This window comes from Seriola dumerili, unplaced genomic scaffold (genome assembly GCF_002260705.1).
Source record: "Seriola dumerili isolate Sdu_G_001 unplaced genomic scaffold, Sdu_1.0 BDQW01000078.1, whole genome shotgun sequence".
Classification (NCBI taxonomy): Eukaryota; Metazoa; Chordata; class Actinopteri; order Carangiformes; family Carangidae; genus Seriola; species Seriola dumerili.
The window spans coordinates 196,190-216,916 of NW_019174333.1; the positions used below are offsets into that span (position 1 = coordinate 196,190).

Sequence of the window (20,727 nt, forward strand, 5' to 3'; positions counted from 1 at the left end):
ACTGCAGCTCAGAGTGCTGGTTGGTTTCTGGGTGCCTAGAGAAATAATGAAACTGTGTCGTACATTGGAGGTCAATAGGGACCCAACAACAGGGGGGTTAATCTGACCATGTCACTGTAGTTACTGTAAATATCTATATAATCTGATATTATTTGGTGACGGGTGGAAACAAATTTTCTGCCGTCGCCCACTCCCATTTAAAATTAAAAGCGAATAGGGTTGCACAGAATGGCTGCCCGGCTCTTGTGACTCCTCCTGCCGAGGAGCGGACCAATGAACGCGGCAGGGAGGTTCTTACTGTGTCGGAGAAAGAAAGACCCTTTTCTACTCAACCGTTAGTCGCCATTTTGAGAAGTTCGACCTGCAAACACCGGCAGGAGGTGATTGCGACGCAGCAGACCTATAACGTATTTGATATTTTAATAATAGTTTTCGCTAAAATAAGAATCAATGTCTCGATTTAACAATAATCGCGGCGGACTTGGGATGAATCATTTCCAACAACGCAGAGGCGGTGGGCCTGGCGGCCCGATGCGGGGTGGAGTAATGGGAAACCCGAATTTCAGGAATCATCCATTTCAAAATCAGAACCAAAATCGGAGGGGACCAAATAATAACTTCAACAAACCGCCTAATCAGGGACCACAGACGACTCCCCATAAGCCACAACAGACCCAGTCGTTGCCTATCATTCCTCCACCGAGCCCCGGCCCCGCTCTCACGATGAAGGGCCCGATGCAGCAGCAACAGAAACCGGTACAGCAACAGAAACCGACAACTCCAGCGCCTCAACCGAAGATTCAGTCCCCACCGCCGAAACCTAACATGACCTCCCCTCAACCGAATCAGGCAAACAAGAATCAGAACCAGCAGCTGAAGTCACCGGTAGGAAACGCTAACGGACAGCAGCAAAAGCAGCCCCCACACCCGAGCCCAAAGGCCGGGCCACAGCAGGGCCAGAAGACAGGCCCCCAACAAGGCCAGAAGACAGGTCTCCAACAAGGCCAGAAGACAGGCTTCCAACAAGGCCAGAGGACAGGGCCTGGCGCCATGAAGCCTAAAGAGGAACCAGAGAAAAAGGCCATGAACACAGTTAAACCAGAGTCAGACGAGGGTCAGGCACAGGTCGGTAGTGTCTTTGTAACATTTTCTACCGGCGTTAATGGCGTCAATGGTCATTGTTGTTAGCTTGTGCTAGCTCAGTCAGCACGGCTAAGAGTGCGTTCGATTTGAGATGTTGTCCAGCCCGAGTGGGTGGAGTTATGTTGCATTCTCGCCATGATAACGTATTTTTAGCTCAGCCGCCTGCTACAACCTATGACGGTACAAGCCGTGATGGAAATCGCGCGCACTATAATTTAGTCGCTTTAGTCGTCCGCCATCTTGTCCAAAGTCCTTACAGTTATATAAATGCCAATTCTGCTTCGGGTAACAAAAACTGGACACCCAAACAATGTTAAGTTCACGACAAATTTTACTTAAATACTCCATTAATGTCGCGTACTCTAGCATGCCTTAAATTAACTCCAGAAAATATAGGTCAAGTTTGTTTTCGTCTCCGAGCATGTACAGTGTATGGGGGATGGGCGGTTGGATGGTGACATGAATGAACGTTAGCATGTTATACATACAACTAGTTGAAGTATTTGAACTTATTTTCTTAAGTGAATTTTCTGCACGCGAGTTTCCTGTACGATTGTATGATGATATGTATGATTTTAGTTTACCACTTGAGAGTTTTAATCCATATTGTAATTGTCAATCAGGAGGGGTTTAGAGCAACGCTGTCCATGCTGCTGAAACCCGGTGAGAAGACATACACACAGCGGTGTCGCCTGTTCATTGGTAACCTGCCCAGCGACATCACAGAGGAGCATTTTAAAAAGCTCTTTGCTAAATATGGAGAGCCCAGTGAAGTCTTCATCAATAAAGGCAAAGGCTTTGGTTTCATCCGATTGGTAAGACATCTCATTTTTAAATATAATGTACTCATGGTGCTGATAAATACTGCAATAATACTATAACAATGTTGGGATTAAGACAAATACATGGTACATTTTCTTGCAGGAGTCTCGTGCACTTGCAGAGATAGCAAAGGCAGAGCTGGATGACACGCCAATGAGAGGTAGACCTCTGCGTGTCCGGTTCGCCACACACTCTGCAGCCTTGTCTGTAAAGAACCTCTCACCATTCGTCTCCAATGAGCTCCTAGAAGAAGCTTTCTCACAGTTTGGAATGGTGGAGAGGGCCATTGTCATTGTAGATGATCGTGGGCGTTCCACAGGCAAGGGCATTGTTGAGTTTGCCTCCAAACCTGCAGCCAGAAAGGCCCTAGACCGGTGCAATGAGGGCGTTTTCCTGCTCACCACGTAAGTAAAGATAAAGTTCAAAAAGCACAGTTTTGCATTGTACATAATGTTCCAATAAATGTCTATGGTTATGCTTGAAACCCTTGCTTATTTGTCTGTTTTTTTCACCCCTGTTAGGTCACCAAGGCCTGTTATTGTTGAGCCTCTGGAACAGTTTGATGATGAAGATGGTCTTCCAGAGAAATTGGCACAGAAAAACCCCAGATATCAAGCGTAAGCATTTCACTGCCATATAATTTAAATATAACTATTTTGGTTTTGAATTGAATACAGTCTTCATTCTCACTCAATGCTTCTCCAAGTCATTGTTTTGTGAGAAGCAGATGGTGTGATGTGGTTGGCGGGGGAGGGTGGGGTGGTTCAGGGATTGCAGCTGTTAGAGATCAATATTCTATGTGGAGTGGCAGATGTTGATGTTTGAGTCAAGCGCAGTAGGGGGTAGTACCATGCCTGACAATGAACACTGATATCAATACATCTATATTTATTCTATCTATTTCATCTGTCACGACTCCACCCAGCCGACTCATTCTGTGCCTTTAATGCTCACGGGGGAAAAACTGCATGTAATAAAGCTTCATGTATTGTGTCTTGTATCTACAGAGAGCGGGAGGAACCTCCACGCTTCGCTCGTCCAGGCACTTTTGAGTTTGAGTACTCTAAGCGGTGGAAGTCGCTCGACGAAATGGAGAAGCAGCAGAGGCAGCAGGTGGAGAAGAACATGCGGGAGGCCCGTGAGAAGCTAGAGAGTGAGATGGAGGACGCTTACCACGAGCACCAGGCCAATCTACTCCGACAAGGCAAGTATAGTGGTAGTGTTGTTCAGTAAAAAGAAAATAAGTCCATATCACCAGGAAAGATTCAGTCATAGAATGTGGAGTAGCTCATTGATGAAGAACTACTATTAAATTAGTTGGTTTCATGTGTCCTTGCAGATTTGCTGAGGCGACAGGAGGAACTGCGGCGCATGGAGGAGCTGCACAGTCAGGAAATGCAAAAGAGGAAGGAGATGCAGCTCAGGTATTTGTATGTTAGAATTCTCAAAGCCTCAAGTCAAAATTAGATTAGATCAGATTGGATCTCAACCTGGATCATGTGACTGAATGTTTTGTGTTTTTGAACAGACAAGAAGAAGAGCGACGCAGGAGGGAGGAGGAGATGCTTCGTAAGAGGGAGATGGAAGAACAGATGCGCCGTCAGCGTGAGGAGAACTACAGGATGGGCAACTTCATGGATGTGAGTTAAACTTCAACACTATAAGAATATAAAAAAGTACATATGTGTAATGATGTGAGATACTTCATCAGAATTTTATTGGTTAATTCATTATTCTCTTGTTTTTGTCTTTTGTTACAGAGGGACAGGGAAATGAGAATGGGTGCCGGCGGAGCTATGGGCATGGGAGGTAAGTTATCTATTTTTCTCTATTGTTTTCTTGGGCTTATGATGAAGACAGAAAAAAACTAACAATGCTATGTATTAACCATCCCATATACATCAGTGATTCCTATTTACAGGCCTTTGAAATGACACACTGATATATGACATATATACAGTAGAAATGAAACAGTATAGAAATTTAGTATTATGATTATAGAGACCAATATCATCACGGTTATCAGTATTTTCACGGTATTGTTAAAATGTGCTGAAAATGTTCAAAAGGTAATAAAACAACCTGAAATCATTTCACCAAGTGACTGTTTGCTTATAAATACACACCTATCGGCGTCAGCTAATTCTGTAAATAAGGGAATAGCAATTTTCCCCCTGCTTTGACGTCTTTCAGACACAGACGGTAGACACACCTGTCACCTGTCCAACATGGTGCTGTTAAACCAGAAACATCGCAGCCATGCTGTGCTCGGGGATGACAGTGAGCTGCAGCCCTTTTTAAAATCACACAATCACCGACAAGAGCATCTCACACGGAGGCTCAGTGGCTATAGCTCACTGTCTCTCTCCTGAGTCTGTGTGTGCACTCTGGTCATGTGACATCACTCCAAACAAAGTTGTGTAAAGTTTTTAGAGGGGTGAAAAATCTCCAGAGCAGCGCTGTCACTGCCTTATGCCATGTTTTGACTGACACATAACCCACGTTGCTTACCTAACATGCGCCTGGGTGACTGTTGATGGTTGATGCCGTACAGAACCTAACGTGAGTCCAGTTAACCACAATAATTAACCACGGTTATAATGATAATTCAAATTTAAACGGTAATGCTAACCACCAGGCATTTCTACCGTGATATAGTGTGAAACCGGTGACCGTTTCATCTTTAATATACAGCTATCAAGAGGCTCCATCAGGGGTTTGTCTGACATGCAGTATATCTACTTGACTTGTTATGTTGTTTCTGTCAGATATGCCCTTTGGTGCATCCAACCAGAAGTTCCCCATGGGTGGAATGGGCTTTGAGGGACAGCAGGGAATGGGACCATCCTCAGGAGGCTTGATGGGCAACGAAATGGTAACGTATCCCACTTTTGGGAAGATCAGTAGTTGATGTAGTTTGTGCTTGGCTTTCCTTTGTGTTGGAAAGCCTACCAGCTGATTTTAAATAGAAAAGCCAGCTGGCCGAGCAGGATGGGAGAATATGAATGATTTGTCTCACAGCCGTTTCCGGGTGGCTTGCCGGTTGTTGAATGTGACAGATACGCTGCCTGCTTGATAGGGTTTTTTTCAATGGCAAGCCAAGCCCCCTCAGTTATCTTCACCCAAGTCTTACTGCGTTCCAGCAATGAAACCGTCAGCCTGCACTAAATCCAAAGAAACTGCTCTCCAGTGTGCTCTCTAACAGCTGTAGACAGACTTCAGTGGCTCTTCTCACTTTTATCGCAGTGTTTGTGTAGTGGACTGGCATTGCAAGCCCTGTCTCATGTGAGCTGGACAGGCACTTCTTCTTGACCGGAAGCAGAATGGCATCTACCAGTGTTTTTCCCTCAACTGTTGACAGTGTGCTTATCCAGTTTTAAATCCCTTTTTTCATACTGTGCTAGCAGTTTTCGTGTGTCATGATGAGAAATTAAGTTGTATATGAACGGCTACGTGTATTTTTGGGTGGCAGTGTGAAATCCTGTGTAAAGAAGACAGAGAACTGCAGCAGGGGTGTAGTTCCTCTTCAGGACCAGCAACTTAAACCTTCTCATCAACCTCTTTTTTGTAACTGAGCATTTATAAAGGTTTTAGTGCAAGCTGATGGTATAAGACATTCATCTTAAACAAAATAGTCCAAATTGCATATTACAGCAGGATTACTTGATGGGGGCAGGCATAGCCTTGTGACTGTGTGTTTAGGATGATATTGGTGAATAGTGGACCAAGCCAGAGATCTGTGCTTCTGGACAGAATTGTAGCACCAATGTTAGGTTTATTCTTGTGTTACAGTCGACCGTAAGAGCGACTAAATGCTTGTTAACATCATGGTGCCTGAATGAAAAGCATTTCCAGAAAACTTCATAACAACCTTTTTCTATATAAAAGCTTATATATGCTACAACGTATTGAACTAGGTTTTGTATTTGAAAGATAGTGTGCTATACATTTGGAGTTTCTGACATAGCAGGCTCATGCTAATATACATTTGGCTTAATTCTTTAGTGTTGCTTTGGATTTAAAGCACAATATTCCTTTTAAAGTGATTTTTGAAAAGAATTTGTTATGGATTTATATAGACTTGGTTTTCAGGTTCAAGCTTCTCAGCAATGTTGACGGCAATATAACAGTTTCACAAATTATTCAGTTGCATGAAGTGTGCATCTTGACACACTGCGATTTTATAGTCGCACCTGAAAGTGAAGCCCAGTAAAAGTATCTGATAATGATGTGGCTGAACATTTCCAGTTCCATACATTCATATTCTACAGTCGTACACATTCTATGTTCTTTTCTTAGTTTAATTGATCCATTGAAACCTCATGTTGTAAATTGAAGCCTAACTCCTCTCTTGGATTTTGGCTCCTCAGTCATTCACTCCTTCTCACTCTGTTCTAGTTCCACAGAACTTGTCTGAACTGACATATAAAGTGCATATTGATGAACAAATTGTTTTTTGTTAGAAAAATGGTTGAGCTGAATTTCTTGTGCAATATTGACATTTTATTGTGCCAATATTCTACGTATATATTTCTGATGTAGTCCCTGTACTTGAGATTCTGGTCACATATGGGACCATTAGTTAAGCATTTACCTTTTATCCCTGTGGTGCCAGGTCTGTTCTGGAAACTTATGAACTCATTTATTTCAGAGTTTGTTATGGTGGCACCTAACTTCATAGTTTTGTTTCCCCTAAAATTCAAAGGAAACATGAATTACGCTAAAAAAACGTAATGAAAAAATGCTTCTATTTGTCTTCATCATTTATCTATAATCTATATATTTCTACATATATAAATAATATATATTTAGCAAATACCTCTATCGAGGTTTGGACATTTATCTGTTGCCGTATTTAATGACCATGAAGATGAAGTGTTGAACATGGTCAGCATTTATGAAATGCTCCACCTGATGACCAGTAAGGACTGTAGTGTTGGCATGCACTGGAGAGACCATACTAGGTAGGCACTGACTAACGAAAGCATTACCCTCTCTTCCTTTTCCGTATGTAACCTGTGGCACCTGTGGACCTTCATATTGGAACGAACGGTTTCTTCGGATGTGTCTCCTGCTGGTTGTTTTGTAAATCTGCTCATGATATAAAAAAAAAAATCACCTCTATTTCCATACCTTTTTGTACACCTCCATATGGACATGAACTGTGTGCTTGCGCACTGACCCACTCCCATACCTTATTCCCCCACCTTTCTATCCACCTCCGTGGCAAATTGACCCCCACAGCGCAATGAGCGCTTTGCCCAGGGTGGTCCTAGGGGGATGGGTCCTGGTAACCCTGGTTATGGCAGGGTCCGTGAGGAGTTTGATGGTCCTACTAAGAAACCCCGTTTTTAAATGCTGCTCTTTGATGCTCCCAGCAGCAACATTTGTATAGATTCTCCAAAACGAACATGTTGAGTCGTATTTCCTGTATTTAAGTTTAAATTGTTGCTACATTTTAGCCTGACAATTTGCTCATTTTATGACAAAGTCAATATTTTCATTTTTTATTTTGTATTGTCAGTAGTATGGAAAGGTAGGTCATCAACTGACCGGTTAGTTCTTTCTGACCCATGTACGATTTTCTTTTCTAGATGTATTATGCTCTGTGAGTCGTCGTGAAGTGATGATTGTAACATTTTTCTCAACTTTCTATGGCTGTGTTTTGTGCCATACATTTGCAGTCAAAGCATGTACTATAATAAAGATAAATTGGTTCCATCAGGACAAACCTTTAACATTTATTCCTAAAAGTCGAAAACAAACCTTAGGTTCTAAAAGCAAACCAGGTGGTTGTTTGCTCAAATGAAATGATGTGGATACATCCGCCACATCAGGTCTTAAAGGGTCTATGTGTTATCTCTGCCACAATCCTGACCTTTTTTCTTCAGTGATGCATATAATGCAATTTTTGCCTGAAGTGGATGCTCACTTTAAATGCTCCATCTCTTCCTTTTATTTTCTTCCAATCAAATTAAGTCAACTAGCCGACACTAGTTACAACCAGTACCCTCAATTAAAAAACTTTATAAGTTTATTATATTCCAAAGAGGTAATTAAGCAGAGACATAAACAGTGCAGAATGGCACTGGTAAGACATTTAGCATCTGCGCAGATGTCTATAGATCAGACAGCACCCAGCACTTAACGACTGTATTGTACAGGAGGCTCAGTTTATTTTTTATTATTAAAATGCAACTTTGTGCTTCCATTCAAACACTGCACTCGGTGTGAGAGAGAAAAGTTGTTGACCATGTTTCATGAAGTAACTCTGTTTTTGCAGCCGTGCTTCAGGAAAGCAGAAATACTACACATAGAACCTTTAAGACAGCCTGTGGTGAAGTGTGTGGTTGTAGGTTTATCAAGTGGTCCTTACGAACACATTCTGCTCGTATCACATTCTCAGCCTGTCACTGACACACAATTAGTGTGTCTTGTGTGCATGTTTTTGAGCCTGGGATTATTGACTACGTTTACATGCAGTCCAGTATATTGAAAGAAACTGCACCTACAGTTAGTGTTGCCCCCTTCTCAGAGGCTGGATTTTGTTTTTAAATTGACAACCCTCTTGCCACTGGGCTACTTTATCAGTGGCCTGGTTGGGTTTTTTTGTATTTCTTTTAATCATGTGTTGTTGAACACAAGTGTTTCAACTCACTTTTGTTATTTACATTACTTGTGTGGTGGCAGGTGTTGTTAAGTAAATAAGATGACCATAATGTCATTCCTTCAGTTGGCTACAGTATAAACAACAGCTGTGTAGATGTTAATTAGAAAGCAGTTTGTCCAGTGAGATTGGCAGATTCTCCTTCACAGACCTGCATGTAAACGTAGTCTTTTTAGTTGTGGACTTCTGGGGACTACACAGCTCTACAGAGTTGAACACAGTCTTTGCTGAAGGAACTGGCTTAAACTTGTTTCTGGATCTAAGTCCATAGTCACGCTATTTACCTTTGCAGGACTGGCAAGGATCTAAGTTAGATGTGTGTAATCATATGTAGTGCTCAGGTGTGAGATCATGACAACCACCACAAACTAAAACAAATATGTATTACAGTTCTGTCTGTGGATGAAAATGTCAGTTCTTACTTGTAAGAAAGAGCTCACCCCCTCAGACAGGGGTCAAAGTGACAAATAATTTTTACTTCTTGTCTTGTAGACTATTGTGTAACATACAAAAGTCAGTGGGCAATGTTTTATTTTTTTTTATTTTTTTTTAAAACAAAGAATAAAAATCCTAAACCTGCATAAGCAGTACTTCTCTGACAAGAAGAGTTCTTAAGGTCCAGGTCCTTCTTCCAGAGTCTCAACGCACTAGCTTTCAGATTTATTAGGTATATTTATGCCCCACACCCCTGTGGAGTACAGGAGTTAGATGCAAGCTGAATTGCATGGATGAAGCTCATACTGGAATTTACAGCCTGTCTCGGTTGCCCCTTTTCCACTTGTCACTGTCGAGACCTGCTGATGCTTCACTTTCTCAAGTTTGTGGATTTCCTTTTACATCCCGACAGTTCACAGAAAGATGTCTGATCAGTTTTTTAATGGATAAATAGTCTAATAAGCTTTTAAACTGAATTATTTTTTCATGTATATTATGTTACAGAGATTCATTCTTAAAAGATAATGGCATAAACCAGCATTATGTAGTTACTGTTGGTAATAGACAATCCCCAGTATGTAACTTGGCACAGCTGAGGACAGTGCTTTCATTCATTTTTTCCTCTAGTTCTGCTTTTGACTCATTTTTGGACCTTGGACAATGGATACATTTGCCTCTAATCATGAACTGGTTTACATTTGAATGTGTCTAAATAGTAGCATTAATGTCATCTTCGGAAATATAACAAGTAGCAGGAGCCAACAAACTGTATCAAAAGAAAATGATTTAATAGTTTTCAGAGTCTGGGTAACACAATAATTGCTTACCAGCACTGTCTGCCTTCTAACCAGGCATCATGATGATCATCATTAACATGATTTAATTACGAAGACACAAGATGTCTCCTATTTCACTGAAAAGTCTGTTTATCGTATGTACTCTGGACTCGTATTTTGGACTACCATTTGTTTCCACACTGGCTGTGATGTCACAAAATACTCAGAAACTTCCCTCTTCAGCAGATGAACGTGGAAATGGTCTTCTAGTGTCAAACTCTGTACATCCACAGCAGATTGAAGTTTTAACGCTCCTTGATAATGTCACTTTGCGTTTGAAATTCACTTTGCAGCCCACTCTGGTCCCTCCCTAAGTAACAATGTCAGTACCTATTTAGAGGGATTACAACATCACTTTGGCATCAGATGGACACCCGCCTCCGTTCACTGACTTGTCTTAGCAAGCATTTTTCATAGTTACAAAGTAGGTGGGGTTGGACTGAAACAGTCGGTGTAAGTATGAGACGAAGCACATTTCATGTACCTTTTATTTATTACATTTAAATGCACTTCGTGAGCCAGTCATAGTCTGCAGAACTTGACTACGGTTTTGTGGACAGTTACATTACTTCATTATGGCTTCTGTTGTTGGCTACTGACATTTGTTTTCAATCCTTAAACCTTTGCCATACTTTTCCTCATGCCATTCTTTAACTCATTCTCAAGATGAACTGTAAGTGGCTTTCCACCCTAAGTTTGGAGTCACTTGCGTCACACCTCTTTTGTTAACTGTCCAATGGCTGACATTTGGACCTGTAGCAGGACGACAGTGCATCTTATAGCAGTTTGTCAAATAGCTCAACACTGCCAAGACATCAAGAGCCTCTAGATTTATTTGAGGTGTTCTTGTTGTGTAAAGAATGATAATGCACCCTGCACAATAACTATAAAAGATATTTAAGAATTTTTACTTGCTTATAAAAAGTATCTCAGGTAGCAGCTGAGAACCCTGCAAAACACATCTGTAATAGCTTCTAAACAGAAGACTACAGATATTTGGGAGGATTCCGTAATACTGTTGGATATCATGGAGTGTACACCTGAAATGTTACGTGTGTTTGTGTTATGTACATTTTTTCTTTAACAGGTTTGACCAGCTTTAAAGATTGTGGACTGTGGAGGAATTTGTGGCTGTGTAGCGTGGACTCATGAATACTTGAGCAAAACAACCTAAACACTGGACTTGTGTGATTTAGCAAGATTCAGCTGGCACTGTGCAAACATTACAAAGGAACTATGCACAGAAGTTTGGAGCAAGGAAGCCATTTGTCATCAACACATTTGGACTCTTGGATCAGTGTAGTACAGTTCGAAACTCGGATTACAATGCAGATTCTGCCATGTGGCATTCACACTGCACAACAAATTCCTGTGAAACCTATAGATAGAACAATTGCTCCGGTAAACCTTCGATTGTTTGGAACACAGTTGACTTAAAGTTGCAACTTAATAGATTTTGGTGATATCAGATTCCCAAATGTTTGAACCTGGTTTGTAGAGAATTATATTCTGCTCTTGTGTCTAAAACGTGAGTATTTACATCTTTTATCAAATGATATGGATAAGTAAATTCTAACACTTTGTATTTCTGTTAATATTATTTCTTTGCAGACTTGAGTCATTACTTTCATAAACCCTCTGGGAATAGACTCAGTTTCTGTAGTTACAGGTGCAAATCTTCTTCTGGCTCCTGTTTACAGCAGCTGTTTGTAGACAAGTGCCAGTGTATTTGTTATTTTTCAGATCTCCTCCTAAAACTATTTGTGCAACACTATAACTGCCTACTGGGGATTTTTATTACCCATGATCATGAGGGTTATTCCAGACTTGATATTCTGTAGATGGCCTCTAGTAAGATATGTTTATTTTCTAGGTGACCAATTTTGTTCTTAAAATAATGTAATCGAGAATTAATGAGAAAGTGTTGGATGAGGAGCCATGAGTGTTGATGCTTAATTCCTTTAGGAGTATTTTCTCACATAATCGAGATGGACAAGGAAATTTTTTAGCCCAATCACTGCATAAGCTTTATGACTCTTCTGAATAGATTTTTTTTTTAAGGAACTGTCTGGTGGCCAACTTTATGGACAGCATTTGGATTTTTTACTTTTCTATTTAATTAAAATATATTCCCTTGAAGCGATCCTCTTGATCACAAAGGGAAAATTAGAGGGAAAAAGTAAATGATACTCATTACTTTGAACTTAAGATAATAACCCTTTTTTCTAGTACCATAAGTCTGAAAAATGTAGACGTCATATGACTTCTGTAATATAATTTTGTGTATAGTAAAATGTTAAATAAACATTTTAAATTAGGTTTTTTATTTCTAATTGATATCAGGTTAATTTAGGGTTTTGCTAGTGTAAAAAACAATTTAATCAGTTTTCCTTCTCCACACAGCATTTGAACATCCAACAAAACAGGACGACAAATACTCAGGCGGATTTGGTAATACAATTGGACTGAAGTGTAAATTTTAAAACGTGTAATGTTATGTCTGTATGTTGGTGTTGTGTACCATTTGTTTTTCTTTAACAGGTTTGACCATCTTTAAAGGTGTTGGACTATGAGAAGGAAGTTTCCATACCAAGAAATTCAAAGTCAGTGGTAACCAAAGAATTAGCAGCTGAAGATTTGTCGCTTCTTTCATAGCAGATATAAGAATGAACAACTATTACTCTCAAGGACCATATAGGATCTGTTTTTGAGAAATTAACAATTCGTGATAGGCAGTGGCTCTATGGCTTGGACTGCAACTTGGGAAGTTGTAAGATTTTTAACATTTGGTCATTCTTCCTGCACAAGTGAAGAAGATCGAACTGAAGTTCAGAACAGGGATGTCCCTTACTGCCAGCACATTTTGACTTTGCAATATTGGTGTAAAAATAAGCCCCTTTCAGACAGAATCTAATGGCAATTTACCATGTTGGTCTCATTTCTGAAGAAGCACCATGGTCACTGTTCTATAACAGTAATGATGGCAATTTTACCAGTTTGGACACCGTAACATTTCTGTTTTCCTTTCAACCTAGAACTAATCTGAATGAATGCAGTCACATTGAAGGATAAGCTTGCGCATTGTGTGTACCAGTCACAACAGCCAAGGAAGTGATGCCTAAAAAGCCATAACCTAATCCAAAACATAACTTGGAAGCAGCAGGTTTGACTGCAAAGAAGGATTGTCATTGATGTCTTTTTAGATAACAACACAAACAAAAACATTTTGCAAAAATTGCGACGCCAAGATCAAAGAGCCATTCTCCTTTTGTACCAAGGGCAAGATAAGCAGTACATACAACCAGTCTGTACTGTCTAATCTCATGTGTTGGATGCCAAATATTGCAGATTGATCATGGCTCTTTCAGTAACGGTCATGACTAAATAAAACCATAGTGAACATTAGCAAAAAATTCACCGGTGTCTGAATGACACAAAGTTGTCACTTTAACGACATGACAAAGCCAGTAATGTTCTGTAGACCATGTCTGAAAGGGGCTTTAGTATCCAAAGCTCTGACACTGACAGTTTTTATGAGAAGGTCATAGTCAGGATTTGTTTAAAGGTGCCAGCAAGCACACTTCAGACTGCACAATAATGTATTGCAAAGGTTTGGGAAAGTGATGTCTGGACATTTTTTGACTAGATTTAACTAAATATGGAAAACTCAGACACTGGCGATTTGTAAGCAAAGTTCTTAGCCACAATTTATGTAAATGCAGCACCAAGCGCACTTGCGTGGAGTATGCGATGCTGGAGAAAGACTGTTGATAATTGAACTCAACAGCAAAACAAATACCCCCCTCCCTTCAGTGCTCCTTCAGAAACTCCGTCCCCTAAATTCATGGACACGCATTGCCAAAGCAGCAAAACAATGGTGCAATCCAGTGGATACTCTCTAATAGCTGAGGCAAAACAAACCTTAAAATATAAAATGGATCAAATAAAGGACATGCATATAAACATCCAAAACACAATGGAGTAAAAACTAGCGAGAGTAAGTTTTTTTTTTTTTTTTTTTTTTTTTTTTTTTTTTTTTTTAGGTTGTTTTTAATAAGCTATACCAACAAAACACAGGAACTTAGCTTTGTAACTAAAACAGTTGCGCTACTTAAAGTAGCATATCAAGTTATACATCCAACCAGATAAACCCACTGCCAAATTAATTTTGTTTTAGGCTTTGTGGCTATAAAACTACTTGCACGTTGTAGGGTCAGATAACATGACACAGGGGCATCGAGTAGCTCAGTTGGATGAGCATCTGCCCCATGTGTAGAGGCTACAGTCCTCGCTGCAGTTGGCCCCAGTTCGAGTCCTGCATCGGACAAGCCCTTAGCTGCATGTCATTACCCCTCTCTCTGCCTCCCCATTTCCTGTCTCTCTCTACTGCACTATCAATAAAGGCACAAAAAACCCGAAAAAATAAATTTAAATAAATAAAAAATAACATGACACAGAGCAAACAAGGAGATAGCAATCTGTTGCTACAGTTGTTGCTGCAAAGCTAACTGTCAGAGGACGAGACGGTTTCCCATAGCCATCACACCAACAGCATATCTCGGCAAACTAAAAAGTAAACCAAATGTCTGTGGACAATTAATTAACAATACCAAACACACTTATGTGTGTCTGGTTACCTGCTGGCCAATAAAGCAGTTGGGGCGAGCTATCATAAACATTAGTCAACGGGACAAAGAGTATTGACCTATTGGCTCTGTGAAACATGGCAAAACTAATGTTGCTTACTCGTTAACCAGAAACGGAGCAACCCTGCATCCATCTTCATATCATTTAACTCTTGGAGGTCTCTCCACCATAGTAGAACTTGCCATCGGCACTACTGGGACAGATCTCAGTTGGCAAAAACCATATGTGTGCCTGTCACTCAGGGTGCAGGCTGGTCCCAGTGGATAAATCCAAGGTTTCTTTCCCGCTGCGACATGCAGTCCACCATTGGAAAGCCTCCCCAATGTTAACACCCTTGCTTGATCATAGCACTACTTTTTCAATTTTGGTTCTTCTGACCTTCTCTTAAGTTGTTCCTTGACCATCTCTCCATATTGCCAATGTGATAAGTATACGCCTCCAGCAAAGGTTCATGCATGCACCTGCCTTAACATCACCACCAGTCTCTCATTTACAGTCCCAATTAGTCCCATTCAAAACTCCACAGTCTGGCAGCGACAGAATGTAGACTGCTCTTTATCAATCCCCTGTTAATCCTTAAATTAGCACTATCTGTTAGCATGCACAAATATCATCTCTCGCTCCCACTGCCCCCTTTCCCCCGTCTCCGCTCTTCTCTTCTTTCCCTTGTCCTGTGCACGTGCATGAACGCCCCCTGTTGCTGATTGCCTGGGATTGCAGGTCCAAACCACTTTAAATCCCATTTAGAGAGCCAGGGCTGTGAAGGGACAGAGCACACACTGAACGGACCGCTAGTTAACCATGAGGAGATATTAACCGAATCTGACAAAGTGTAATAGATTGGAATCGCCGCCTCTACCTTTTTAACAGACTCACAGTAACCATTACAGAGGTCTGGAATGGGATTTCTGTCCCCTTTTTGAGCACATTGTGATGGCATTATGGAAGTAAAAATAGAAATCTAAGCTTTGACACTTTTTGATAGAAGTTCTGAGTCAAGATTTGTTTAAAGGCAACGCCAAGCACACTTAACAGACTAAAGTAAATCAGAGAGATTCAGAATGATGTCTCCTGTTGCCAGCACAACACATTTTGACTTGACATTTTGCATCACTGGAGTAAACATTGAAACCAACGCTTTTACACTGACATTCTTTAACAATACATGTACCAGACTCCTCAGTAACTAAGTTACAGATGTCTGAAACAAGGATGTTCCTTGTAACCATCGCATTTTGACTTGGCATCATTAGAGAAAAAATTGAACCCAAAGCTTTGACACTGACATTTAAAAACAAGTTCTCAGTCAAGATTCTTCAAAGGCCTCCAGGCCACACCTCACTCATATTAGTCCTCTTGAGAGATTCTTGTCCTTAAAGCTGTTGGCAAAAACCACAACATCTGAACAAGCGCCACCGACCTACGTGAGGTAGGAAGTCCCATGCACCTTACGGTTAAAGAGAGGATGGCATGTTGTGTGAGTGTGTGTGAGTGCGTGCGTGTGTGTGTGTGTGTGTGTGTATGTGTGTGTTTCGTGTCTTTGGGTAAATGTGAGGTGCGTTAGCTGCTGTCAGCCAGCTTGTCAGAGACAGGCTGCCCCAGTCCACAGTAGAGGCTCTTCTCTGCAGTTGGGTTACAATGACGATGAATAGTTCTGCAGAAGTCAGTGGACAGTAAAGCCTGGACTTGTTTGCACTGCAGCCAGAGGTATGCTTACACAGATCAGCTGAACAAGTAAGGTAAGTGTTTCATCCATGTTTATAATACAAGATGCATAGTTCTCCTATAACGTAACTCTTGTTTCCCACGTCACTGCTCAGAGTGACATCTACAGGGCTTCTGGCATCACACTTAATAAGAATGGCATCACAGTGCAGATCTCTGTTCTTCAACCTCTCTGTGTGTGGGTGTAGCAAAGTATTATAGCCTGTGCAGTGTGTGTGTGTGTGTGTGTGTGTGTGTGTGTGGTTGTAGTACTTTGGCTTCTCTGTATGTATGCATGAAAACAACTGACTGGATGGCTGAGTCACTGGTTCAACACAGTTTCACAACGCAGATGTGTGCAACACAGTCCTGAAACCTGACACTTGGCATATTTTGCAAACTCTGGAGGTCCAGAGAAACGGTATCCTGTTTTTATTTTTTGGCATTGCAAGTGTTAAAACCAACTGAACAATGAACTTGGTGATCAGCAGAGGAAACAGACCGGTTGTGTACTACAGCAAACAGAAAAGGGTTTGAGTCAGACACAAAGTCCATTTTCCTACTGCAATTCTGTTAGAAAGCTCTTTGGGTGGTTCTGTGTTTGTGTTTGTCAGATCAAGACACTGTACAGAGATGATTCTGATTAGGCTCCTTCAGTAACTACATTTGAGAAACAATAGCGTATGTGCCAAAAGCCAGTCTTGGTTTCTCATAAATATTATAATGTGCTGTTTTTTCAGTTGGGGATATTCCAACTAATTTCCCTTCTAATTAAACCTAAATTCAAATTTAGACCAGTCTTAAAGTGAGAAAACAATCAGAAAATGGTTAAAATTAATGTGTGGGTAACAGTCATTGGTTTAAGTGTGGCCAACTCAAGCAGTGAGTGCTAGCACCAGGGGCCTTCTTACCCTGCAGGTTAATGCCCACATGCCTGGGCTGAGTGTTAATGTATTGTTCTGGTCAGCTCTTGTATTCCAGTTTACTAATGTTCATTTTCTAGATCAAAATGCTTTCAAACCGCACTGGTTCTGTGAGATCTTGAAAAGTTGTCTGTCCCACTCTGCACCTTGCTCATTTATAACAAGAGATGGTAAGATCATACAAACTTTGCAAAATTTGTTTGTCACTGAGTTGTGTAGACAATGTATCAGCACTGTTATCACTCCTCCTTTTGTCTGCCTGTAAAATGTCTCAAACTATCAACATTAATTTTTGTGGTACTGGGCTGGGACGTCTGCAGTTTTGAAGTGAAACAAGTCACATACTGTTTGGGTTGTTGTGGGTGGGATGTCAGACATGTTTTAATCCAATATTCAGTGCAGTTTGTTGTACTTTGATTGTTACACCACAACGTCTGTCTCTGTGTGTTTGTGTAGATGGAGTTTGGTGTGGACTTTATCTTTCTGTTGAAGGATGGAAATATTTAAATTCAAACTGATAATGATTGGTTTCTTAAGTTCATGTGTTTTTTCACTCTCAGTTCTTTGCTTTTTTGCACAACTTCTGTCGATTTGAATAACGAGTTAACAACCTGTGAATAACTATCACCTGAAGTATCTACACTGCCAGCTTTTTTTTTCCTAACTATGGTCTAACTATTACACCAGTGCACTGTTTACAATAGATAAGTGTTGTAATGAGAGGAAGCACAGAGTTGGTTGCATGGCTTTAACCATCAGCCCACTAACAGTTACTGAACTGCACCGTTCAACAGTAAGCCAGACTTTTAAAATGGAGCAAATATCTAAATCAGAGGTGATTTTAAAGTTTAGTTAGTTACTGTATTTATCATTAAGGTAAGCATCTTGAGCAGACAGCTCATGGAGGCGATTAAGGTGCGTCCAAAACCCCTTGGTGCCCAATGGTCTCTGTTTGTTTAAAACCTGCACTCCTCCTTGGAGTCCTAGCTTAGTCAAATCTGAACAAACTGGCATGATACACATTTTTAGCTTCAGTGTGAGTTGTGCTTCCAGAGGATTTCACATCTTCAACGTCCATTGTGATAAAATGTCCATAAAGCTGCTTGGAAAACAGAAAAAATTATACTGATTGTAACTGCAGAACTTGCTGGAGAATCATCATGTTTTTAAGTTTTCCTCAGTGTCAAAGTAATTCTGTGATAGTTGAGTATAGGTCTATGGGTGAATTGTAAGCAGGAAATGCCAATAGTGTATTTGGCAAACGTTAATGGTGCCAATTTACCATCATGTAAACAAGAGCTCAAGTTCTAGCCTGCGTTGTAACTCTGAATCTATGGCAATGTCATACTTCCTGTTTACTTGCCCAAATAATTTTGGGAACTGTAGTTACTAAACTTAAACCCCTGATCTAAACAATGGTTGTTGGTTTTAAGGCAGTCGTACCACACACAGCAGAACTGTATTAATCTTTACTTGCTGATTATTTCTTGTGCTGCTGGCAGTCAGGGGTTTGTCAGAGGAAACGCAAGATACATAGTTTTCCCTCTTGGAATAAAATTTTGCAGTAGCGCTGGAGTCTGTTGCTTTCCTTTCTTCTCTCTTCTCAGTACAGTACTACTCATATTTTGTCACTTTGTCTGTTACACCTGCTCTTTCATGCCAGTGACCAGCCAGCCATGTTGAAAAACTACAGTACATGATGACTGTGGCCATTTCCTTTTGTTGCTTGTACGTAGGAGTTGTCTTGTAGCTGCAAAGGACCGTGGTGCTACCTGGACTTTATGGTTCTCACGAGCTCTGATGAGGAAACTTCACTGTGTTGTCACTGCCATGAGTCCAGCCCTGGAGGCTCTCGAGATGAATCTGTCTGCACTGTGATCCATTTTCTAACTCAGTCCTCAATCTTGATTGGCCAAAAATCTTTTTTTTTCTCCTACATCAGAGTGTGATGCCAGAACGACCCTTTCTGCCTCTAACGGCCTCGTCTAAAAGGGCACAGCCCAAAGTCTGTACTGAAAATAACCCACTTCTGTACAAGGTTACTCACCAGTTATGTGCAGTTCCCAGCTCTTTGGGGTTTTGCAGTAACACCCCTGATGTGTCAGTATGAAGTCCAGCTTCACATGGTTTGGTAACAGATATGAAAGGATTGCAACAGATTTGAATGTTGTCGTCCTGAATTTGTCTCGTCTCCTCTGCAGTGTCACAACAAATGACTCTACTTCAGTGTGCGGAGATGCCTCTGTCACTCTCCTGTATATGAACTTTGTCAGACTACATATTCGTACCTCACCTCACACTGACATACATATTAACTTATTTACGTGTAATGCATGTTCACATCATAACATCATAACCTGTGTTTACAATTCAAATCTCCAGTCACTACCCACACAAACATGCACATGCTAAACACACACAAACACCTAGATGCACAGACTCATTTTGTCTTTTTAAAGGTCAAAACCTCAAAACAGTCATGGTGTTAATAACAAACAAGAAAAGTAACAGTTGAAACCCGCTGAGCCGTTCACTACCAGACTCTCATTGTTTGTCTCTCACCACAGGAGCCTCGACCAGTCGAAGGAGGCTGAGAATCCACATCGATTACACACGGTAAGATCCACAGTAGTTAGGACATAGGCCAACTCTTACTAAGATTAAAATTAATTTTAAATAACATACCTTGTAAATGCTATTTATTTTTACAAAATCCCTATGGTGTGTCTGTAAGTGCCTAGTCTTTTACAAGTAACAGCTGTTCCTCAAAGAGCAACTTAACACCATGTTTTAGCTCAGACACACCTCCTTCATAAATTCAAAAACATGCATTTGATCCCTGACACCATCACCTTAGCATTAACTTAATGTTGGCCTGACAAGGCTCCAGCAGAGGTTGGGAAAGTCGGGCCCTGTTCGGACCTGGTGTTACTTATTATTAGGTGGTCTAGGCCACATGTGGACATATTATTTTAGCATTGTGAATGTAAATGTGTCTGAACAGGGGATGTGAATGACTTAAAGGGAGGGAGTACTTTCATCATAAATGCAATGCACACTATAAAATAATTTTAAAAAAATTATAATTGGGTAATAATTATTAATGAAGTAACTGGACATGTAATTTAATTTAATCGTTTGCCGATTGAAATTTTATTGATGTCTCATTGTTTTTGTTATAGCTCCTGGCCTTTGTTGTGTCAGTGTAACAGTTGATTAACTTCTTGTTTTTGTTCTTGTTGGTAGGTAAAATGAAGACTGATAAAATATCAGAGCTGCACAAGACTCAGAAACTGCACTGTGGTGATGTCAGGATGACTTCAACGTGAGTTTCCTACACTAAATCAGTCACACATGGATGTGAAATGTCATTAGTTGTTACATTAACATTGTATGTAAGACTGCACTGGCGCATTTAACATAGAAATACATAATCTCCACTCCCTTGCAGAGCTGCAGGTGGTGATGCAGATGCAGTACCAGAGGAATCCAGCAGAGGGCGCACAGTCTGCCGGCCAGAAGGGGGATGCAATGTTGACTTTTGCTTTAA

General features: G+C 40.7%; 1 protein-coding gene across 2 annotated transcripts; it reads left to right on the top strand.

Annotated features, from left to right (window-relative positions):
• The first annotated feature begins 334 nt into the window (after positions 1-334).
• Positions 335-20,727, top strand: sfpq (splicing factor proline and glutamine rich). Of its 2 annotated transcripts, XR_002665069.1 has the most exons (12): positions 335-1,125; positions 1,767-1,958; positions 2,068-2,369; positions 2,487-2,582; positions 2,973-3,169; positions 3,305-3,389; positions 3,494-3,605; positions 3,726-3,774; positions 4,734-4,840; positions 19,745-19,793; positions 20,424-20,502; positions 20,629-20,727. XR_002665069.1 is itself a non-coding variant. In XM_022744145.1 (10 exons), the coding sequence occupies exons 1-10, from the start codon at positions 451-453 to the stop codon at positions 7,318-7,320; spliced, it is 1,926 nt and encodes a 641-aa protein (XP_022599866.1). In that variant the 5' UTR covers positions 335-450; the 3' UTR covers positions 7,321-7,692. The 2 variants fall into 2 exon arrangements, 1 of the variants encoding a protein (XP_022599866.1); XM_022744145.1 differs by lacking the exons at positions 19,745-19,793; positions 20,424-20,502; positions 20,629-20,727 and adding an exon at positions 7,210-7,692.